General features: G+C 44.3%; 1 protein-coding gene across 1 annotated transcript in view; it reads left to right on the forward strand.

The window, feature by feature from the left end:
* The first annotated feature begins 935 nt into the window (after positions 1 to 935).
* The window catches only part of LOC137299973 (protein SPMIP2), a 28,799-nt gene continuing 10,794 nt past the window's right edge, over positions 936 to 18,940 (forward strand). Inside the window, exons 1-4 of the mRNA XM_067969049.1 lie at positions 936 to 1,111; positions 6,067 to 6,296; positions 16,478 to 16,536; positions 18,173 to 18,332. Coding sequence (XP_067825150.1) covers positions 1,027 to 1,111; positions 6,067 to 6,296; positions 16,478 to 16,536; positions 18,173 to 18,332 — 534 coding nt within the window. The 5' untranslated portion in view covers positions 936 to 1,026. The remainder of the gene's footprint in view (positions 1,112 to 6,066; positions 6,297 to 16,477; positions 16,537 to 18,172; positions 18,333 to 18,940) is intronic.

Raw genomic sequence — 18,940 nt, forward strand, 5'->3', positions numbered from 1 at the left:
CCCTGCTCCCTCCCTGACTCTGAGCTCTCTGCCCTTGCTCCCTCCCAGACTCTGAGCTCTCTGCCCCTGCTCTCTCCCTGACTCTGAGCTCTCTGCCCCTGCTCTCTCCCTGTCTCTGAGCTCTCTACCTCTGCTTCCTCCCTGACTCTGAGCTCTCTACCTCTGCTCCCTCCCTGACTCTGAGCTCTCTGCCCCTGCTCCCTCCCTGACTCTGAGCTCTCTGCCCCTGCTCTCTCCCTGTCTCTGAGCTCTCTCCCTCTGCTCCCTCCCTGACTCTGAGCTCTCTGCCCCTGCTCTCTCCCTGACTCTGAGCTCTCTGCCCCTGCTCTCTCCCTGACTCTGAGCTCTCTGCCCCTGCTCTCTCCCTGTCTCTGAGCTCTCTGCCCCTGCTCTCTCCCTGACTCTGAGCTCTCTGCCCCTGCTCTCTCCCTGACTCTGAGCTCTCTGCCCCTGCTCGCTCCCTGACTCTGAGCTCTCTGCCCCTTCTCTCTCCCTGACTCTGAGCTCTCTGCCCCTGCTCCCTCCCTGACTCTGAGCTCTCTGCCCCTTCTCTCTCCCTGACTCTGAGCTCTCTGCCCCTGCTCTCTCCCTGACTCTGAGCTCTCTGCCCCCTGCTCTCTCCCTGACTCTGAGCTCTCTGCCCCTGCTCTCTCCCTGACTCTGAGCTCTCTGCCCCTGCTCTCTCCCTGACTCTGAGCTCTCTGCCCCTGCTCCCTCCCTGACTCTGAGCTCTCTGCCCCTGCTCTCTCCCTGACTCTGAGCTCTCTGCCCCTGCTCCCTCCCTGACTCTGAGCTCTCTGCCCCCTGCTCTCTCCCTGACTCTGAGCTCTCTCCTCTCCTGAATTCGTCACTGAACTGTCATTGCAACCAAATCGGCGTCCATAGCAACGCCGGTGTCACTGTTACTTGTTGGAGTGTTTGCACTCAGCAGGAGGACCGTCATCGACAATGAACACAAGCAACTCGGTTCAAGTCTTTTGAGAGTAGAAGTCACATTTCAATTGCATATATAAAAGTAACTGGAAAATGTATCTCCGTACTGGCAGGAATAATGCTTTTGTTAACCTCCAGAGATCTGCTGAGCCAGGCAGAGGATCGGTCGTATTTACAGGTATTTAATAACTCGGTACTGCAGGCTTGTCGATTTCAGCTGCTGCTGCTCACACGGAAAGCGAAGGCCAAGTATGGGCTCTCTCGCCTCATTCCCTTGTCGTTTGGGCCACGCTCCCCCGCAGGGTTTCGAATATCGTTTAATAAATGTGGATAATTTTTTAAAAATAGACATTTATGAAGTAAATATAAACTGTATGTTTTATCCCAGAACCACACATATTAATAGAAAGAAGTAGCTTATTGTATTTTTCAGTAATGATTAAATTGATACTTAACTCCAATTGCTCTCAGATCCCTTCAGCATGGACTGATAAATACAATGGTGAGCAAATCCTTCAGTTCACAACAACTTGTATTTATATAACGCCTTTAAATGTAATAAAAAGTCCCAAGGCGCTTCACAGGAGTGTTATCAAATAAAATTTGACATCAAGCCACATAAAGAGATATTAGGACAATCTTGGTCAAAGAGGTAGGTTTTAAGAAACGTCTTAAAGGAGGAGAAAGAGGTAGAGAGGCGGAGAGGTTTGGGGAAGGAATTCCAGAACAGGGCCTTGGCAGCTGAAGGCATGGTTGCTAATAGTGGGGCTATAGAAATTGGGGATGGGCAAGAGACCAGAATCGGAGGAGTGCAGAGACCTTTGAGGGTTTTAGGGTGGAGGAGGTTACAAAGATAGAGAGGACTTTAAATTCAAGGTGTTGCTGAACTGGGAGCCAATGTAGGTCAGCACGCACAGGGGTGATGGATGAACAGGACTTGGTGCAAATCAGGATATGGGTAGCAGAGTTTTGGATGAGCTGAAGTTTACTACACACTGCCTGGGACACAGGGTCTGGCCAAGGTGGGAAGAACATTCTCGGTTCCTATAGAAGCAAAATAGCAAGCCCTAACAAAGTGTTAGGAGTGGTATTTTGTTTGGAATAAATATACTCTTACTGTATATATTTATAATACATATGCTTGAGCAATATTTCCCTAGTAATTGTAGCCCTATTTGTTTAATGTAGGACATACAGATTATCTAGACAACTTTTTTTATTCGTTCATGGGATGTGGGTGTCGCTGGCAAGGCCAGCATTTATTGTCCATCCCTAACTGCCCTTGAGAAATTGGTGGTGAGCCGCCTTCTTGAACCGCTGCAGTCCGTGTGAGGAAGGTTCTTCCACACTGCTGTTAAGTAGGGAATTCCAGGATTTTGACCCAGCGACGATGAAGGAACGGCGATATATTTCCAAGTCGGGATGGTGTGTGACATGGAGGGGAACGTGCAGGTAGTGTTGTTCCCATGTGTCTGCTGACCTTGTCCTTCGAAGTGGTAGAAGTCGCGGGTTTGGGAGGTGCTGTCGAAGAAGCCTTGGCGAGTTGCTGCAATGCATCCTGTAGATGGAACACACTACAGCCACGGTGCACCGGTGGTGAAGGGAGTGAATGTTTAGGGTGGTGGATGGGGTGCCAATCAAGCAGGCTGCTTTGTGCTGGATGGTGTCGAGCTTCTTGAGTGTTGTTGGAGCTACACTCATCCAGGCAAGTGGAGAGTATTCCATCACACTCCTGTCTTATGCCTTGTAGATTGTGTAAAGGCTTTGGGGAATCAGGAGGTGAGTCACTCGCCGCAGAATACCCAGCCTCTGACCTGCTCTTGTAGCCACAGTATTTATGTGACTGATCCAATTCTGGTCAATGGTGACCTCCAGGATGTTGATGGTGGGGGATTCGGCAATGGTAATGCCATTGAATGTCACGGAGAGGTGGTTAGACTCTCTCTTGTTGCAGATGGTCATTGCCGGGCACTTGTCTGGCGCGAATGTTACTTGCCACTTATCAGCCCAAGCCTGGATGTTGTCCAGGTCTTGCTGCATGCGGGCGTGGACTGCTTCATTATCTGAGGGGTTGCGAATGGAACTGAACACTGTGCAATCATCAGCGAACATCCCGATTTCTGACCTGATGATGGAGGGAAGGTCATTGATGAAGCAGCTGAAGATGGTTGGGCCTAGGACACTGCCCTGAGGAACTCCTGCAGCAATGTCCAGGGGCTGAGATGATTGGCGTCCAACATCCACTATCATTTTCCTTTGTGCTAGGTAGGACTCCAGCCACTGGAGAGTTTTCCCCCCGATTCCCATTGACTTTAATTTTACGAGGGCTCCTTGGTGCCACACTCGGTCAAATGCTGCCTTGATGTCAAGGGCAGTCACTTTAACCTCACCTCTGGAATTCAGCTCTTTTGTCCATGTTTGGACCAATGCTGTAATGAGGTCTGGAGCCGAGTGGTCTTGGTGGAACCCAAACTGAGCATCGGTGAGCAGGTTATTGGTGAGTAAGTGCCACTTGATAGCACTGTCGACTACACCTTCCATCACTTTGCTGATGATTGAGAGTAGACTGATGGGGCGGTAATTGGCCGAATTGGATTTATCCTCCTTTTTGTGGAGAGGACATACCTGGACAATTTTCCACATTGTCGGTTAGATGCTAGTGTTGTAGCTGTACTGGAACAGCTTGGCTAGAGGCATGGCCAGTTGTAGAGCACAAGTCTTCAGCACTACAGCCAGGATGTTGTCAGGGCCCATAGCCTTTGTTGTATCCAGTGCTCTCAGCTGTTTCTTGATATCACATGGAGTGAATCAAATTGGCTGAAGACTGGTTTCTGTGATGGTGGGGATATCGGGAGGAGGCCGAGATGGATCATCCACTCGGCATTTCTGGCTGAAGATGGTTGCACACGCTTCAACTTTGTCTTTTGCACTCACTTGCTGGACACTACCATCATTGAGGATGGGGATGTTCATGGAGCTTCCTCCTCCAGTTATTTATTTCATTGTCAACCACCATTCACGACTGGATGTGGCAGGACTGCAGAGATTTGATCTGATCCGTTGGTTGTGGAATCACTTAGTTCTGTCTATAGCATGTTGCTTCCGCTGTTTAGCATGCATGTAGTCCTGTGTTGTATCTTCACCAGGTTGGCACCTCATTTTTAGGTATGCCTGGTGCTGTTCCTGGCATTCTCTTCTACACCCCTCATTGAACCAGGGTTGATCCCCTCACTTGTTGGTAATGGTAGAGTGAGGAATATGCCAGGCCATGAGCTTACAGATTGTGCTGGAATACAAATCTGCTGCTGCTGATGGCCCACAGCATCTCATGGATGTCCAGTTTTGAGCTGCTAGATCTGTTCTGAATCTATCCCAAATTAGCACGGCGGTAGTGCCACACAACATGTTGGATGGTATGAAGACGGGACTTTGCTCCACAAGGACTGTGCGGTTGTCACTCCTACCAATACTGTTATGGTCAGATACATCTGGTGAGGACGAGGTGAAGTCGGTTTTTCCCTTGTATTGGTTCTCACATCACCTGCTGCAGGCCCAGTCTGGCAGCAGACTGATGATATTGTCTGTTGTTGTCATAATTCAAAAGGCTGCGCGAGGCATCAGTTAGCTTACACAGTTCGTTTATATTAGCTGCTAGACACAAAGGGGTAGATTTTGACTTTTGGGTTGCCATGATTTTGAGGCCCAGGCCTCATTTCACTCTGATTGGCAAGCTGTCGATGCCAAATGGGCATCCCAAAGCAGCTGACCGGTTTTGGGCCATTTGGAATGTTGGCTGGCTGGAAAACCAATGGCAGCTGCAGGTGTGTCCTGATACCTATAAAGGAAGATCACCCTCTATACCACTCCACACCATTGTCCTATAGGTCAATATTGCTGCATGCCTGCAAGAAGGTGCAGCCAACTTTCAGGCCACTGCTGACCATTGCTGTCCCTACATGTGCAAGCCCTTTGCTGCATCTTGGCCCCAGGTATCCTTATGGGCGGATGGCACAATTTGGCACCCGTCTCTCTGCTGACTCCGATCTTCCAGGTGGGTTTGCTAGGGTCTGTAGAAATGGTTAATGGGAGCTTAGTCCAGGAATGTTCTCCTTGGCCTGTAGACTCTTGGAGGGGGAGGGGGAGTGGGGTGAAACATCTGCGAGTAAGCCTCCTCCTATGTGCTGGATCTCCATCTGCTTGCCTGCTTGTGACGTCCTCCTCCCTATAAGCCAAATACAATGGCAGTCGAAGAATAATTCTCACGAAGATAAAAAGTTGCCTTCCTGCTGCAATTCAACCTAATGAACCTTCTGCTTATGCCCTTTCCTCTGATGTAACTTAGCCAGTTAAGAATCAGACTTAAAGCCGGAAATTGGTTTTGGCAACGATGCCTGGCATGAGGTGAATGAGGCTTTTAGAATAAGTTTTAGAGGATTTAATAAAAGTTTTGGGCGCCCCCCAATGGTTCAGTTGGAAAATTCTTGATCAATGTGGAACTGAACCACACAGATCAGGAAGAACCCAAGTTCAACAGCAACCTATGTTGCGTTAGTTGATCTCAGGCAGGGTGCTGGTAATGGTGGCAATGTTTGAGGAGGCTAGGTCCAGATTGGGAGGCTCAACCCAGGAACGGCTGCTTCATTATATGGCTCTTATAGCTGATTGACCTATGCTAACCAACTGGCCAATAATACCATCTGGTTTTCATGACCAATCAGCATGCTCAAAAACGACACACAAAGCGACACTCAGTGGTTTTAATAATGTGGGCAAGTTGCAGCATCATAACACAATTAAGATGAAAGGTCACACCAGCACTTTTTGAATGTACTGCCTAATGTAGCAAAGAATCATGTTGGTTCTATTTCGGAGATGTGGAGATGCCGGTGATGGACTGGGGTTGACAAATGTAAGGAATCTTACAACACCAGGTTATAGTCCAACAGTTTTATTTGAAAATCACAAGCTTTCGGAGGCTTTCTCCTTCCTCACCTGACGAAGGAGAAAGCCTCCGAAAGCTCACTATTTCCGAGAGGCAGAATTCATCAGCAGTAATATGGGACCGGAATAATATATCCAACCTGTTAAAAGATCGATTTAATTGTTGTCACATTGCACATTTTCTTTTTCCAGGACCAGATGCTTCAAGAGATTACAGATCAAAATTACCTGACTTTCCTTACTATATCGGTGAGAGTGATCTATCTGCTGAAAGAACTGGTGACCTAAACTACTTATATCGTTCTCCCCCTAATGTTTCATATCAGCAAAGCAAGCAATCCTATGTGGGAGAGATTGGCTGGGGATTGTGTTTAGGCGAAAAACTAAACAAATCAACTCTCCTAAGTGGCATGCAAATCAAGGTATTAAATTTACAACTATTTAAAATATAATTGTTAATTTTTATTTATATTTATATTTTATGGCCAATTTTTGTGACCATCAAACATAGGGATGTTAATGCTGGGGAGCAGAACACTTTTTTGGTACCTGGTATCACGATCGTACAGGCAAGAAACAGAGTAAAATTCCCTTTGCACTACCCCAACCTAAATCTCAGAACAGTATTCCCGTCTACACTAGTGATTTTTTTTCATTTCCCACACCAGCCATTCTTTTGTCCTGAAATTGTGATTGCCACCTTGTCCTGAATTATGATTTATAGTGTTGTGGACCTGCATCCATTCCGAATTTGGTAGAGATTCAGCTCAATTCACGTAGCACCGTTACAACTGCCAGTCTGGATTGGATCAAGCTTGAGTCCAAAAGATGAAGAGACATTGCGGATGAATTTCCTTCCGTAACATCGGTGGAAGTGCGGCGGAAACCCCGTTTACGCGCTTCAACTAAGTTATAGCAGCTGTGCAGGGGAAGCTCCTAGGAAATTCACCATACTGCGCTAAACCATTGTGGTACCCAAGTCTCTTAAAAAATTCTATGATCTTTTATGGATGTGCTGAATTGTCAGGAATAAACTGTGATCAGAAGTGTTAAACTGCACTTACATAAGTGTATGTAGGTGATAATGGATTCCAGAGGGTGATTACAAGGCAGTAATCAAATCCAGATTATGTTATTCTCACAATTTATAATCACCATCCAACCACAAAATTACAGCCATCCACTATCTTATGTGTTTTTAGATAGTACTGGCTGATTGCCTGTAATGTTGCTCATGGAGAAAATATAAATAAATCAAACGTCTGTGTTCCCGTAGTTGCTTTTCCTATCGTCTCCCACACTCTAATTCTTGGTTTCCCCTTTTTCCTTCTGTTTGCCTTTATGACTCTCACATACCTTCTCTCATTGTCATCTCTGTATTTTTCTGACGTTTCTCACTCTGTCCTTCCTTGTTTTGCCAAATCTCTCCTGCCCTCTCTCTTCAGTCATCTCCCATTTTTGTGTTTTTCACGCAGCGAGGGCACCTGATTGATAATCTGGTGGAGCAAATCAATGGAATAAAAATCTACCCCAGTGTCTCTGACTTTCACTATCTATGCATCTCTCACTCTTTTTCTCTTTGTATGTCTGTCTCTTTCCTATATGTTTCCCAGTCTCTTCTTTCACTCAGCTTTCATGGAGATCTGGAGGATTCCTGAGAGACGCAGAAATTATGTTCTCTCTCCAATGGGCACCAAGCACCAGACTGATTTTCAAACTTTATTTAGAAAAAAACATGCACAGTTCCAAAATGGTAATGGGACAACCATTAGTGATATTGTTCCAAAACTTTTCAAATATGACTGTTGTATTATATGTTTTGACATAGATAGAGCAAGATTTATCTTGACATAGCATTAGTTGGTGCCGATCTCCATTTCTATTGCTGACAGCCAAGAGTGTCCGACAGCAGTACTTGTAAAATGTGTAAACCTCATGCAGTTGGCCCATAGTGTCCTGCTTTCTCCCTAAGATGAGATGCTCATTTTATACACACTGGAGGAATGAAAGACTCAGTAAACTGTACGGTTTTAAATCCAGGATCCTCTAGCCCCAATCCAACACTGAACTAACTGAGCTCGCACTACTCTTCCTCCATTCTCCTCCCCTTTCCCATCACTCATCCCCTTCTCCTCCCATATCCCCTCATCTCCCCATCCTCTCTTCCTCCTTCTCTCCTTTTTGTTCCTCATTCTCTTTCCTGCTGCCCTCCCCATCACTCTTCTTCTCCACTCCCCATCCTCTCTTCTACCCTCCACATTCATTCTCCCTCCTCCATCCCTCCCCATTCTCTCTCCCTCCTCCTCTCCTTCCCCATCCTCTCTCCAACCTTTTCCCCTGCTCCCCTCCCCATCCTGTCTCCCTCCTCCTGTCCCTCCCCATCTACTTCTCCCTCTCTTCCCCGTCTTCTCCCCATCCTCAACACAATTCTCTGTCTGCGCTATCATCATCCTCTCCTCCCCAATCCCCCTCTTCCTATCCTCTCCCCCATCCCCACCCCTTCCCTCTCCCCCATGGCCCAGATAACATACAGGAAACGTAATATTGCAACCACAGTATAAGTTTTCCCTGATGTGGTTCAAACATGGCAAGGAACCAGGTATAACATTTCAAAAGGGTAACTTTAAAGAAATGGGGGAACAACTTATGAAAGTTCTTTGCAGGGGCAGGGAGTTTGTCAACATACGAAAAAGGATGAGGAAAGACCATTAGGCCCATAAAGCCTGCCCCATCAATTTGATGATGTAACCTTGCATTCCACCTATCCACTTTCTAGCAACACTATCTCCTGGAAGAGGCAAAAAAAAAACCTATGGCCATTTGAGAAAAAAATCTCGAGGAAATTCTTGTCTGATTCCCTAAGGCAAACAAACAAGTTCCAGGAGACCACAGCTGTACATTATTCAATGCAATAACAACTAACTTAGTCCCACTAACTTTCTTCAGGAGTTGTAGTGACTCCATACTCACCACATATCATCAGTTTGTTCCAGAGAGTGATGACTCCTTGCAAAAAATAAATAATTCTTGACATCTAATCTAATTATTTGCCATGGGATTTTATTGGCATGATCTCTATTTCTACCATCTCTATTTCAAATAACCTATCATACTGGACCGCATCCAATCCCCTCAATATTTAATTGTAAACAATTTTACAACACCAAGTTATAGTCCAGCAATTTTATTTTAAATTCACAAGCTTTCGGAGGCTTCCTCCTTCCTCCTTCCTCCTTCTTCATCGTTCACCTGAGGAAGGAGGAAGCCTCCGAAAGCTTGTGAATTTAAAATAAAATTGCTGGACTATAACTTGGTGTTGTAAAATTGTTTACAATTGTCAACCCCAGTCCATCACCGGCATCTCCACATCCTCAATATTTAAAACATTTAAATCATATCATCTCTAAGTCTCCGTTTCTCCAAGCTGAATAACCCTGTCTCCTGGAGCCTATCCATGCACTAGAACCAGATATAACATTTTATTGAAATGCACTGCCTGAAAGGGTGGTGGAAGCAGATTCAATGGAGAATTGGATAAATACTTGAAAAGGAAAAATTTGCAGGGCTATGGGGAAAGAGCAGGGGAGTGGGACTAATTGGATAGCTCTTTCAAAGAGTCAGCACAAGCACGATGGGCCAAATGGCCGCCTTCTGTGCCTGTGTCAATTATGCCAACTATGTCAACTGAAATTTTCAAGAGTGAGATCAATACATTTTTGTTGGGTAAGGGAATCAAGGGATGTGGAGTAAAGGCAGATAAATGGAGTTAAGGTACAGATCAGCCACAATCTAATTGAATGGTGGAACAGGCTCGAGGGACTGAATGACCTACTTCTGTTTCTATGTTCCTACGTCAACTAAGATCTCTAAGATTTGGCGTAATCCTGGTTGCTGCCCCTTGTAGGGAATAAGTGGAGCTCTTTTCAAGGCATAATGCACGTTAATAAGTAGGATTAATACAAAACCTAGCATCAGCAAGTGTAGACCCTAAAAGTGACCCTAAATACGTGGAGTGTTAGAGAAACTGGGGATTGTTCTCTTTAGAGCAGAGAGGGTTAAGGGGAGATTTAATAGAGGTGTTCAAAATTTTGAGGGTTTTGATAGAGTACATAGGGAGAAACCTTCTACTGGCAGGAGGGTCGATAACCAGAGGACACAGATTTAAGGTAATTTGCAAAAGAACCAGAGGGGAGATGAAGACAATTTTTTTTTAGCAGCGAGTTGTTATGATCTGAAATGCACTGCCTGAAAGGATGGTGGAAGCAGATTCAATAGTAACTTTCAAAAGGGAATTGGATAAATACTTGAAAAAGAAAAATTTGTAGGGCTATGGGGAAAGATTAGGGGAGTGGGACTAATTGGATAGCTCTTTCAAAGCACCGGAACAGACACGATGGGCCGAAAGGCCTCCTTCTGTGCTGCATGATTCAATGATCCTAAATAGATTAACAAATTAATCAGAAGTGAAATAAGGAAGAAGAATGACCTCTACAAAATTCTGCTTGGAACAAGGTGAAAGAAGGGTTCACTAGGATGTACGTCGGACCATGTGGACCATGTGAAAAGGGCGGTCAAAGAGAGAAATCCAAAATAAGCATATCTGCAGACACAAAACATAGCAGTAAGAAATCCATTCAGCACTATAACAGTTAAATGATAATCAGAGAAGAGCTGAGAACCTTAAAAGGTGCAAATGGGGATGAAATCATAGATGAACACAAGACCGTTAATCGATTAAATGATGAATTCTTCTAATTATTCACCATGGATGTCATGAACAACATATGCTCTCAGAACAGTGAGAACCCAAGTAGAATTAACAACATTAATTTAAACGAGATGGAAAACCCAGCAAGGCTAAAAGGGCTCAAAAAAAAATCACCATTGGTAAATGCTATTTATCCCTAAGTACCAAGAGAAAGTATTTGGCAGGCACTGACAATCAATATAAGGAAATTGATGAACAGTGGGGAAGTGCTGGTAGATTGAACTGATGCCCATTCTTATTGAAAGGATGACAAGGGCAACTGAAGACGCATTAAGCTGACTTCAATATCGGGTAACACAATGGCATTGATTATCAGCAGTAAACTTGAAGATTACCTGTACAATAATAACCTTGGAAACCACTGACAACCTGGATTCAGAAGGGGAAAGTCTGTTCAACTAACTCCTTGACTTTTTTTGAGAAAGCGATATCCCAAGTGGACTGCAGAAAGCATTGCAATGTATTGTACTGTACCTGATACCCAAAAAGCATTTGACAAAAATGCTCATGAAAAGCTACTAGTTAAACTCAAAGTGATGGAAATTCAGGGTAAAACTTGGGAATGTCTAAGAAATTGGCTGAGCAATAGAAAGCAGCAGGTACTTGGGTGTGGAAAAGTGCTGAGGAGGATGCTCCGGGGATTGGTTTTGGGATTCCCACCATTTCTAATTTATATCAACAATTTGGATTCAGAAACTCAGTGCACATTGGTCAAATTTGCAGATGAGGCAGCTCGGGAACTACAAAGTTAGTTGGTCAAAATATGTAAGTGGGTGGAACAATGGCAGATGAATTTAATATGATCAACATAAGTAAGCCATGAATGGTGTTAACAGAGCTAATGGGTTTTAGTGGACTCGATGTTCAACCATTGCGAAGCAGAAACCAATAGATCAAATACAGTAGAGTACAAATCAGAAAAAGTTATGTTCAAAACATACAGTGCTATGATCAGACCACAACTTGAGTACTGCATCCATTTCTGGGACTGATGTCAGGAAGTTGTTCACACAGAGTAATCAACACATGCAGTGGACTTCTGGTCAAAGTATAGTCATGGGCCTAGAAATTAGATGGTGCTGCACCTGTTTTACAGGTGTAAAATGGGCGCCTAAGCATCCAATACGGCGGGTAACGGGCTCATTCTGCACTGGAATTATGCCATCCACCATATTGGATTGGGCTCCTCTGTTGGTGTCCAGGGCTCGCGCCGGTAGTATATAAAACACTCAATAAAATATTTAAATAAAGATCCTATGCTTGTTGAAGGATCCTTTTGTGAAATTGATCTGCCCTAGCGCCTGACTCGTCATGTGATAAACTCACTCAGCAACTTGTGTTGGTAACAGGCAGCAAGGACCCTTCAGCAACGCTATTTAAAGGGCTCATCCATTACATACAGGATAGTTGCAGGTTTGTCCTTTTAGGCTGCTCGTTAACTTCTGCGCCTTCTTTTTTGCCTATCTTCTGCCTTCTACAATTGATTTCTGACTTCTGCTATCAAATTTTTGCTGGTGCTGGACTGCTTTTGGCTGTCTTCAAAACAGTTTCACTGCAGTCATGGGTGGTCTGGTAGGTCTGCCTTTAGGGCTGGGGGATGAGGGGGAGCAACCAAGTGGACAGGAGAGAGCAGGCACAGCTGGGAGAAGAGGCAGGAGGAGGGCAGGTTCTCAGCTCTTCTCTGATTATCATTTAACTGTTATAGTGCACAGGAGACCATACCCATAGTGGGTGTTCAGGGAGCACTACTCCTACCTTTACATCACTGAGGAGCAATGTGTCAGGTGCCTTCGCTTCACAAAGGAGGCTGTCACCGAGCTATCTCACCTGCTGCATCCACTACTCGAGCCTCGAACCAGGGCAGGACAGCACTGCCCGTGGCTGTCAAGGCTACTGTGGTCCTTAACCTTTATGCACAAGCTCCTTCCAGGCTGCAGTAGGTGACAGCTGTGACATTTCCCAGTTTGCTAATCACTGCTGTATCTGGGAGGTTACCAATGCTCTCTACACCAGGAGAAACACCTACATCTCTTTCCCAACGGACAGAGTGCAGCAGGCTGAGAGAGCACTAGGCTTTGCCTGCATTGCAGGCTTCTCCAGGGTGTAAGGTGCCATAGACTGCACCCACATTGCCTTGCATGCATCAACAGCCTGGCAACTTTATGAATAGAAAGGGATTCCACTCTCTCAATATCCAGTTTGTTTGCAACCACAGGCAGCCCATTAAGCAGGTCTGTACCTGGTTTCCCAGCAATAGTCATGATTCATTCATCCTGCACCAGTCCTCTATGCCATCTTTATTCCAACCAGGCTGTCAGGTCACAGGCTGGCTATTGGGTGACAAGGGGTATCCCCCCTCCAGACATGGCTCACGACTCCTGTCAGGAACCCGGGCATAACTGCAGAGCTGGCCTACGAAAGTCATGCTGCCACTAGAAATGTCATTGAGCAGACAGTCGGCATGCTCAAGCAATGCTACTGCTACTTGGACTAATCAGGAGGAGCTTTACAGTACAGCCTTGACTGTATATCTAGGATTTACAGGCACCTGCTGCATGTTGCATGACTTTGCAATGATGATAGACCAGCCTTTACCATCAACCGAGCAGCAAGAAGTGTAGGAGGAGGAGGAGGAGGAGGAAGAACATAAGCAGCATTGACCACCAGTACACCTAGCTGCCACAGCTCTGAGAGAGCAGCTCATCCAAGAGTGCTTCATGTGAACCATCCCTCTCAGCCCCAATACACCAACAGTCCCGCTATCCTCATTACCACCGTCCTTACTACCACCATCCTATTGTGTTCCTTCAGCTCAGCCTCATGGGTCTTGCCCTCACCACTACAAATATAAACACCAACATCAAATCCAGAACAAAAAAAAAATCCAAAAATTCAATTCCATCTACGTATAATATTTAACAGGAATAATTAAGAATCACTCGTGCAGCCCCTTAGTGCCTGTCTTCTGTGCTCGTTTAACTATCCTAGTGCTCCTACGAAGCTGTATATCCAGTGGCTTCAGTTTGGGAGGTGAAAGGTTGCTGAGCTTCCATTGAGAACACTTCAGATGGCCGCGGTGGGTAGCCTTGAGGTCCCGACTGCAGATTGCAGCATCTCATCGTGGACCAAAGCAGTCTGGCCCAGCTAGCTGTATGGCACTAACAAGTACACTGGCAGAGTGGGTGTTGGGATGCAGCCTGACACAAGTTGGAGCTGGATTCCTCTATGCTCGGAGCCATTGTGTGCAAGCTCGCTGACATACTGCCCAGTGCACCTAGAATTTCCTGGTGTAGGAACATAAGAACATAAGAAATAGGAGCAGGAGTAGGCCATACAGCCCCTCATGCCTGCTCTGCCATTCAACAAGATCATGGCTGATCTACTACCTCATCTCCACTTTCCTGCCCGATCCCCATATCCCTTGATTCCCTTAGTGTCCAAAAATCTATCGATCTCAGTCTTGAATATACTCAACAACTGAGCACCCACAACCCTCTGGGGTAGAGAATTCAAAAGATTCACAACCGTCAGTGAAAAAACTTTTCCTCATCTCAGTCTTAAATGGCCGACCTCTAATCTTGAGACTGTGACCTCTAGTTCTAGATTCTCCAGCTAGGGGAAACAGCCTCGCAGCATCTACTCTGTATGCCCAGCAGCCTTCTTCAATAGCTTGAGCCATTGACGTTAGCATCTGAATCCTCTGCAGCAGAGTTAGTGTGTGATCTCGCCCTCTGGCAAGCTGGCACCTGTGCCATCCTATCCCCCTACCCTTGCCCCTGCACACCTGTGGCAGTTGATTCACTATGTGAAGACCTTTAGCGTACTCTCTAAAGTATGCATGGTGCCAGTCTCTGAGCTAATGCTTTCTAGGATTAGATCAAGTGACAGTGCATCTTCCGGAAGGATGCCTCCTCTTCCTTAAGTGGCAGAGGAGCATCCACATTTTCAGCACCTGAAATGAAAAAAAGGACAGCTTTTAGTGTGATGAAGAGCAGAAAAAGTGGCTGATGAAAGCAGCTGCAGTTTGTCATCCTGAATGTGTAGGGTGAGATAGAAGAAGGGAAAAAGAGGATAAGGTGTGAAGAAACCCTGCACGACATCTTGTCCAGCGTTGCCACTTGCTATGGTCAATACTTTCTCCATTGTCCTTGATGACCAACACGTTTTCTTGCACGGAGGAGTGGATGTGCAGGCAGGCTCAGCCTCCTCTGGTCATGGCTTCCTGTCGTAAGTTGTGTGCTTCATTCTCCTGCAAGAAAGAAGGGAGCGTGTTAGTGACACCTTGTGAGGCATTTAGAGAATGTGCCTGTCATGGAGAATAACTCATAAGTTGTATGTAATATGTGAGGTGTGGGAAAGTGAGGGTTGCAATAGTGATGAGAATAGGAAGTGCAGAGTGTGTGCGTAGAAGGAGAAGGAGGTGAAATTAATTTGTGCATGATTGTAGGAGAGTGAAGGGAAGCGGGGAAGGGGATTAATGTGAATAGTGAAGCTGCAGGTGGTGCAGGTGTGAGCAGAGGGTAGTTGAGGTGAGAGGTAAGATTCTTATCTTGATAACTCTGGTGAGGTCATTGAATTTCTTTCAGCATTGCAGTCATTCCTTGGAGCTAAGCTCCTGGCATTGATCTCCTCAATGGCCTCTTCCCACTGGCGGCGGGGACATTGGCGGGTGGGTTTTCTGCCCCCCGGAGGAAACTGGATCTTTCTCCTCCTGTCCACAGTCTGGACCAGGGCCTCCAATGCTGCAACAGAGGGCTCGGGTGCCCTATCTGGACCTCTTGCAGCCATTTCTCTCCTTACATCCATTCCCTACTGTCTGCAGCCAGAGCGCACCTCCCCTTTAAGAAGTTCTGGCTGCCTTTAAGTGGTGTCAATGAAGCCCGATTCCCCCCTCCCCAACAAGCTCACAACCAATGAATAGTTTGCAATAGAATTTAGTTTCTGACTATTATCAGTTAAATCTGAACTTTGGTTGCTCTGCATTCTTAAAGGCTATAGTTTCAATTACTCAAAACTGCAGAATGCATGTTGTAGACCCCTGAGTAAGGCTGAAGATATATTACCCAGAAATGGAATTTTTTGTTACATTCTAAAGATTCTAGACCAAGAAACTTTGGGGGATATATAGTGTTAATGCATTATCATAAATGCAAGATGTAATAGTGCATTGTGTCACTTTCAAATTACAAAATTAAAACTTTGAATTGAAATCGCCGAATCCTCATATTCTGTTGCCCATGAGGTTTGTTTCCAGTGGTTACAGAGAAAAGATCCCATAATGTTTTTGTCTCAGTAAAACTCAAACACTGAACTCAATGACATATTCCAAATGTTTTTAAAGGCAATTAAGATTAAAATAATAAAATATGATTGTTTATTTGTTTAGTTCTGCAGTTGGTTGACTGATTTACCTAGCTTTCTCACGTTTGACTGCACAGATGCCACTGAAAAGAGGATTCACCACAGAATCAATGTTGCAAGCCTGCCTCTAACAGTTTAAAGCATACAACTCAGGAACAATGGAAGACTGACTTTGAAAACATGTATGAATCTTCCATTATATCATTGAGGATTAAGTGACACTGTTCATTCAAGTAACAATGCTATTTATCCCATATAGGCAATGTGTGATCTCTGCAAAGATATTTGTTAAATAGTACTATTAGAATTCAGATGTGAATTCCATCATATATTACAAATGTCTCTTTTGTTTCTGACCTAATGGAAATATTCGCAGATTCACCAAGCTGTCTCATCTTTGAGAGGTAGATATAACTCTAATGTTTGAAGCATCAGCTCACCCTTCACAATTTTCTTCATACTTTTCATTTTTAGCTGGCAGAATTCAGACAGCGCGTTGAAGACAGAGTGACTCATCGGTATCAAAATCCATGGTATGTATTTTTGGAATTAACATAAAAAATAAGTAGGCACTTGGATAAGGCAGTCTCAAGAGAACATCCACAGATTTTACCAAAATTATTTGAGTTTTATTTTTCTTGAGATTACAGGGTCGGAGTTCTATTCACTAGCACGTGCTTCTTCTTTAGGGAGAAGTATAATTTTATTGACGTCTGTGGATCTCTGTCATTTTATATTGACAGGGCCAAATATATCAGTGGTAGGCATATGTTAAGGCAATACATGAAATAATCTACATGCTTCCACAAGCTAATTTGCTCTTGATGTAGCACTTGAGAATTAGAGAGGTTCACCTTTGTTTCTGTATTACTTTGGTAACATTAATTTCTATTTGGAGGTCGAATGCATAGGAGGAATGAATAGATTATCTGCTTTTGGTACTTACCCCCAGGTCTGACACTACACCTCTCACATCATGCCCATTTTTCTGGGTGAAAAATTGGAAATGGGGGGAACCAATTTCCGCTCATAATCTCTCACGCCTGAAATGCAGCAGTTATCATATTGTTCCTCGGGCCGATGTCCTCCAGCGCGCGTTCCAGACTTCATTTCGTGCTGGTTCCAATTTCTCCTCCATTGTGGTCACTCACCCCCAGAGGTACCACTGTTCTCATATTATTGATGCTGTCCTAACTACTTGTGAGAACCAGGCCTAAATGCAAGTTTTCCTAGTGACATCCAGAACACATTGGGCTCAAAATAGCATTTTTTTTGGTGCAAAGTGGCATAGTTATGACCCTAATTTAGAATGCAAATCGGATCCACCAGTTATACCATTCTAAAATGCACACTAAATGACTGCTGGCAGTTGCATCTGAGCCCAGAGTGATGCATGTATGCAAAAACCGGGATAATGAGGACCAAAACGGTTGTCCCACAAATTCCATCATATACACCTGAATTGGATCTGACTTATATTTACAGAAGAGAGAGATAAGTTACCTGCATGACTTGTCAAACAAGGAAGTGGTTGAGTTCACAGATTTTGAATGTCCGCATACTTGTATGCTAAATTTGTTCAAAGTACTCCCCCACTTTATTAAAAAAATGTGATATCTTTTTGTTGAAAAAGCATAATGGATATAAATCCTATCCCTTTCCTCCTTGCACATACGTCACTTGCCAGAAAAAACTGACTGGTTTCTTAGGAGTTTGATGATCACCTTTCCAATGTATAGCACATCTGAAAACTCAGTAAGTTAAATTTTTGTTCAGATAATGGTCATTGTTCATGTCTGAATTGGCCACCTGTATGTAATCAGATGGGGCACTGCATATGAGGAAAGAATAAAATGGACACCTTCAGAATATTCAAATACAACCTGAATTTCTGTGACTAAGCTATTCCATCCCCTTGGCTATCCTCTGAAGGCATAGTTTAATCCATATCAATAATATTATAACAACTATACACCCTTTCTTTCTGTCACACTTCAAATGTGTTTAATCACAACCCCACTGTTTAATGCAAATTATAGATAATATCCCATAGAATAAAGTGAAAACTGCTAATTATCTAACGGCAATTTTACAGTCATGATACAATGTTGGCGAATACTGCCTGGCTTGAGACTAGATGACCCAATTACTTGTTCTCCAAATTGATAGGCAACCACCTCCAGCTGTTCTTGATCGGCAAAGAGATGGTAGAGCATTTCTGGCATGGCCTCTTAGAAGAATTAAAGAGCCCAAAGAGGGCGTATGGCATAAAAGGACTGCAGCAAGCCCAATTGAAAAGACTGAATCGGCTACACTTTATGGAATTCAGGTACATTTTTGATTCTTACTAATATATGTCAATTTGCTTGATTGTGCCTATACTGCTTTTGATCAAAACCACTGATTTATAGGTTTCATGGAAAAAAATGGATGGAATTGTAGAACTTGATCCCAAAAACAGTGGCAAAAATCCCAGAATGTTTTGTAATAAAAATGGAATTTGACTTATTCAGTCACCATAAATCAGTGATCCTACTTATGATTGAAACAGTAACATAATTTGCTTGTCATTCACTGACCAGAAGCAGGTCAATGGTATGGTGAAAGTTAGAGTGAGGGAGAGAGGAGGGAAGGAAGGTGGGGGTGGGGGAATAGAAGAGTGAGACAACCGGTATGCTTTTTTTTTTGCATCTGGTATTGACATTTTAATTGCAATACACACATAGCTGGGAACAGACTGCCCACACAATTCCTTAGTCAAGGAATGCTGCATGGTCTAAGGACAGAGAATCTAAGGAAGTGTGTGCCTGAATTTCCAATATTCATTCCTGATGAATGAGGCCTCCTGATAAGAGCGTGATTTTATAAAATTACTCCTGGTTTGTATATGCATGTGGACAATATGCTGATGAGGAGACAGCATTATACAGCATGTTT

This window comes from Heptranchias perlo, chromosome 1 (assembly GCF_035084215.1).
Source record: "Heptranchias perlo isolate sHepPer1 chromosome 1, sHepPer1.hap1, whole genome shotgun sequence".
Classification (NCBI taxonomy): Eukaryota; Metazoa; Chordata; class Chondrichthyes; order Hexanchiformes; family Hexanchidae; genus Heptranchias; species Heptranchias perlo.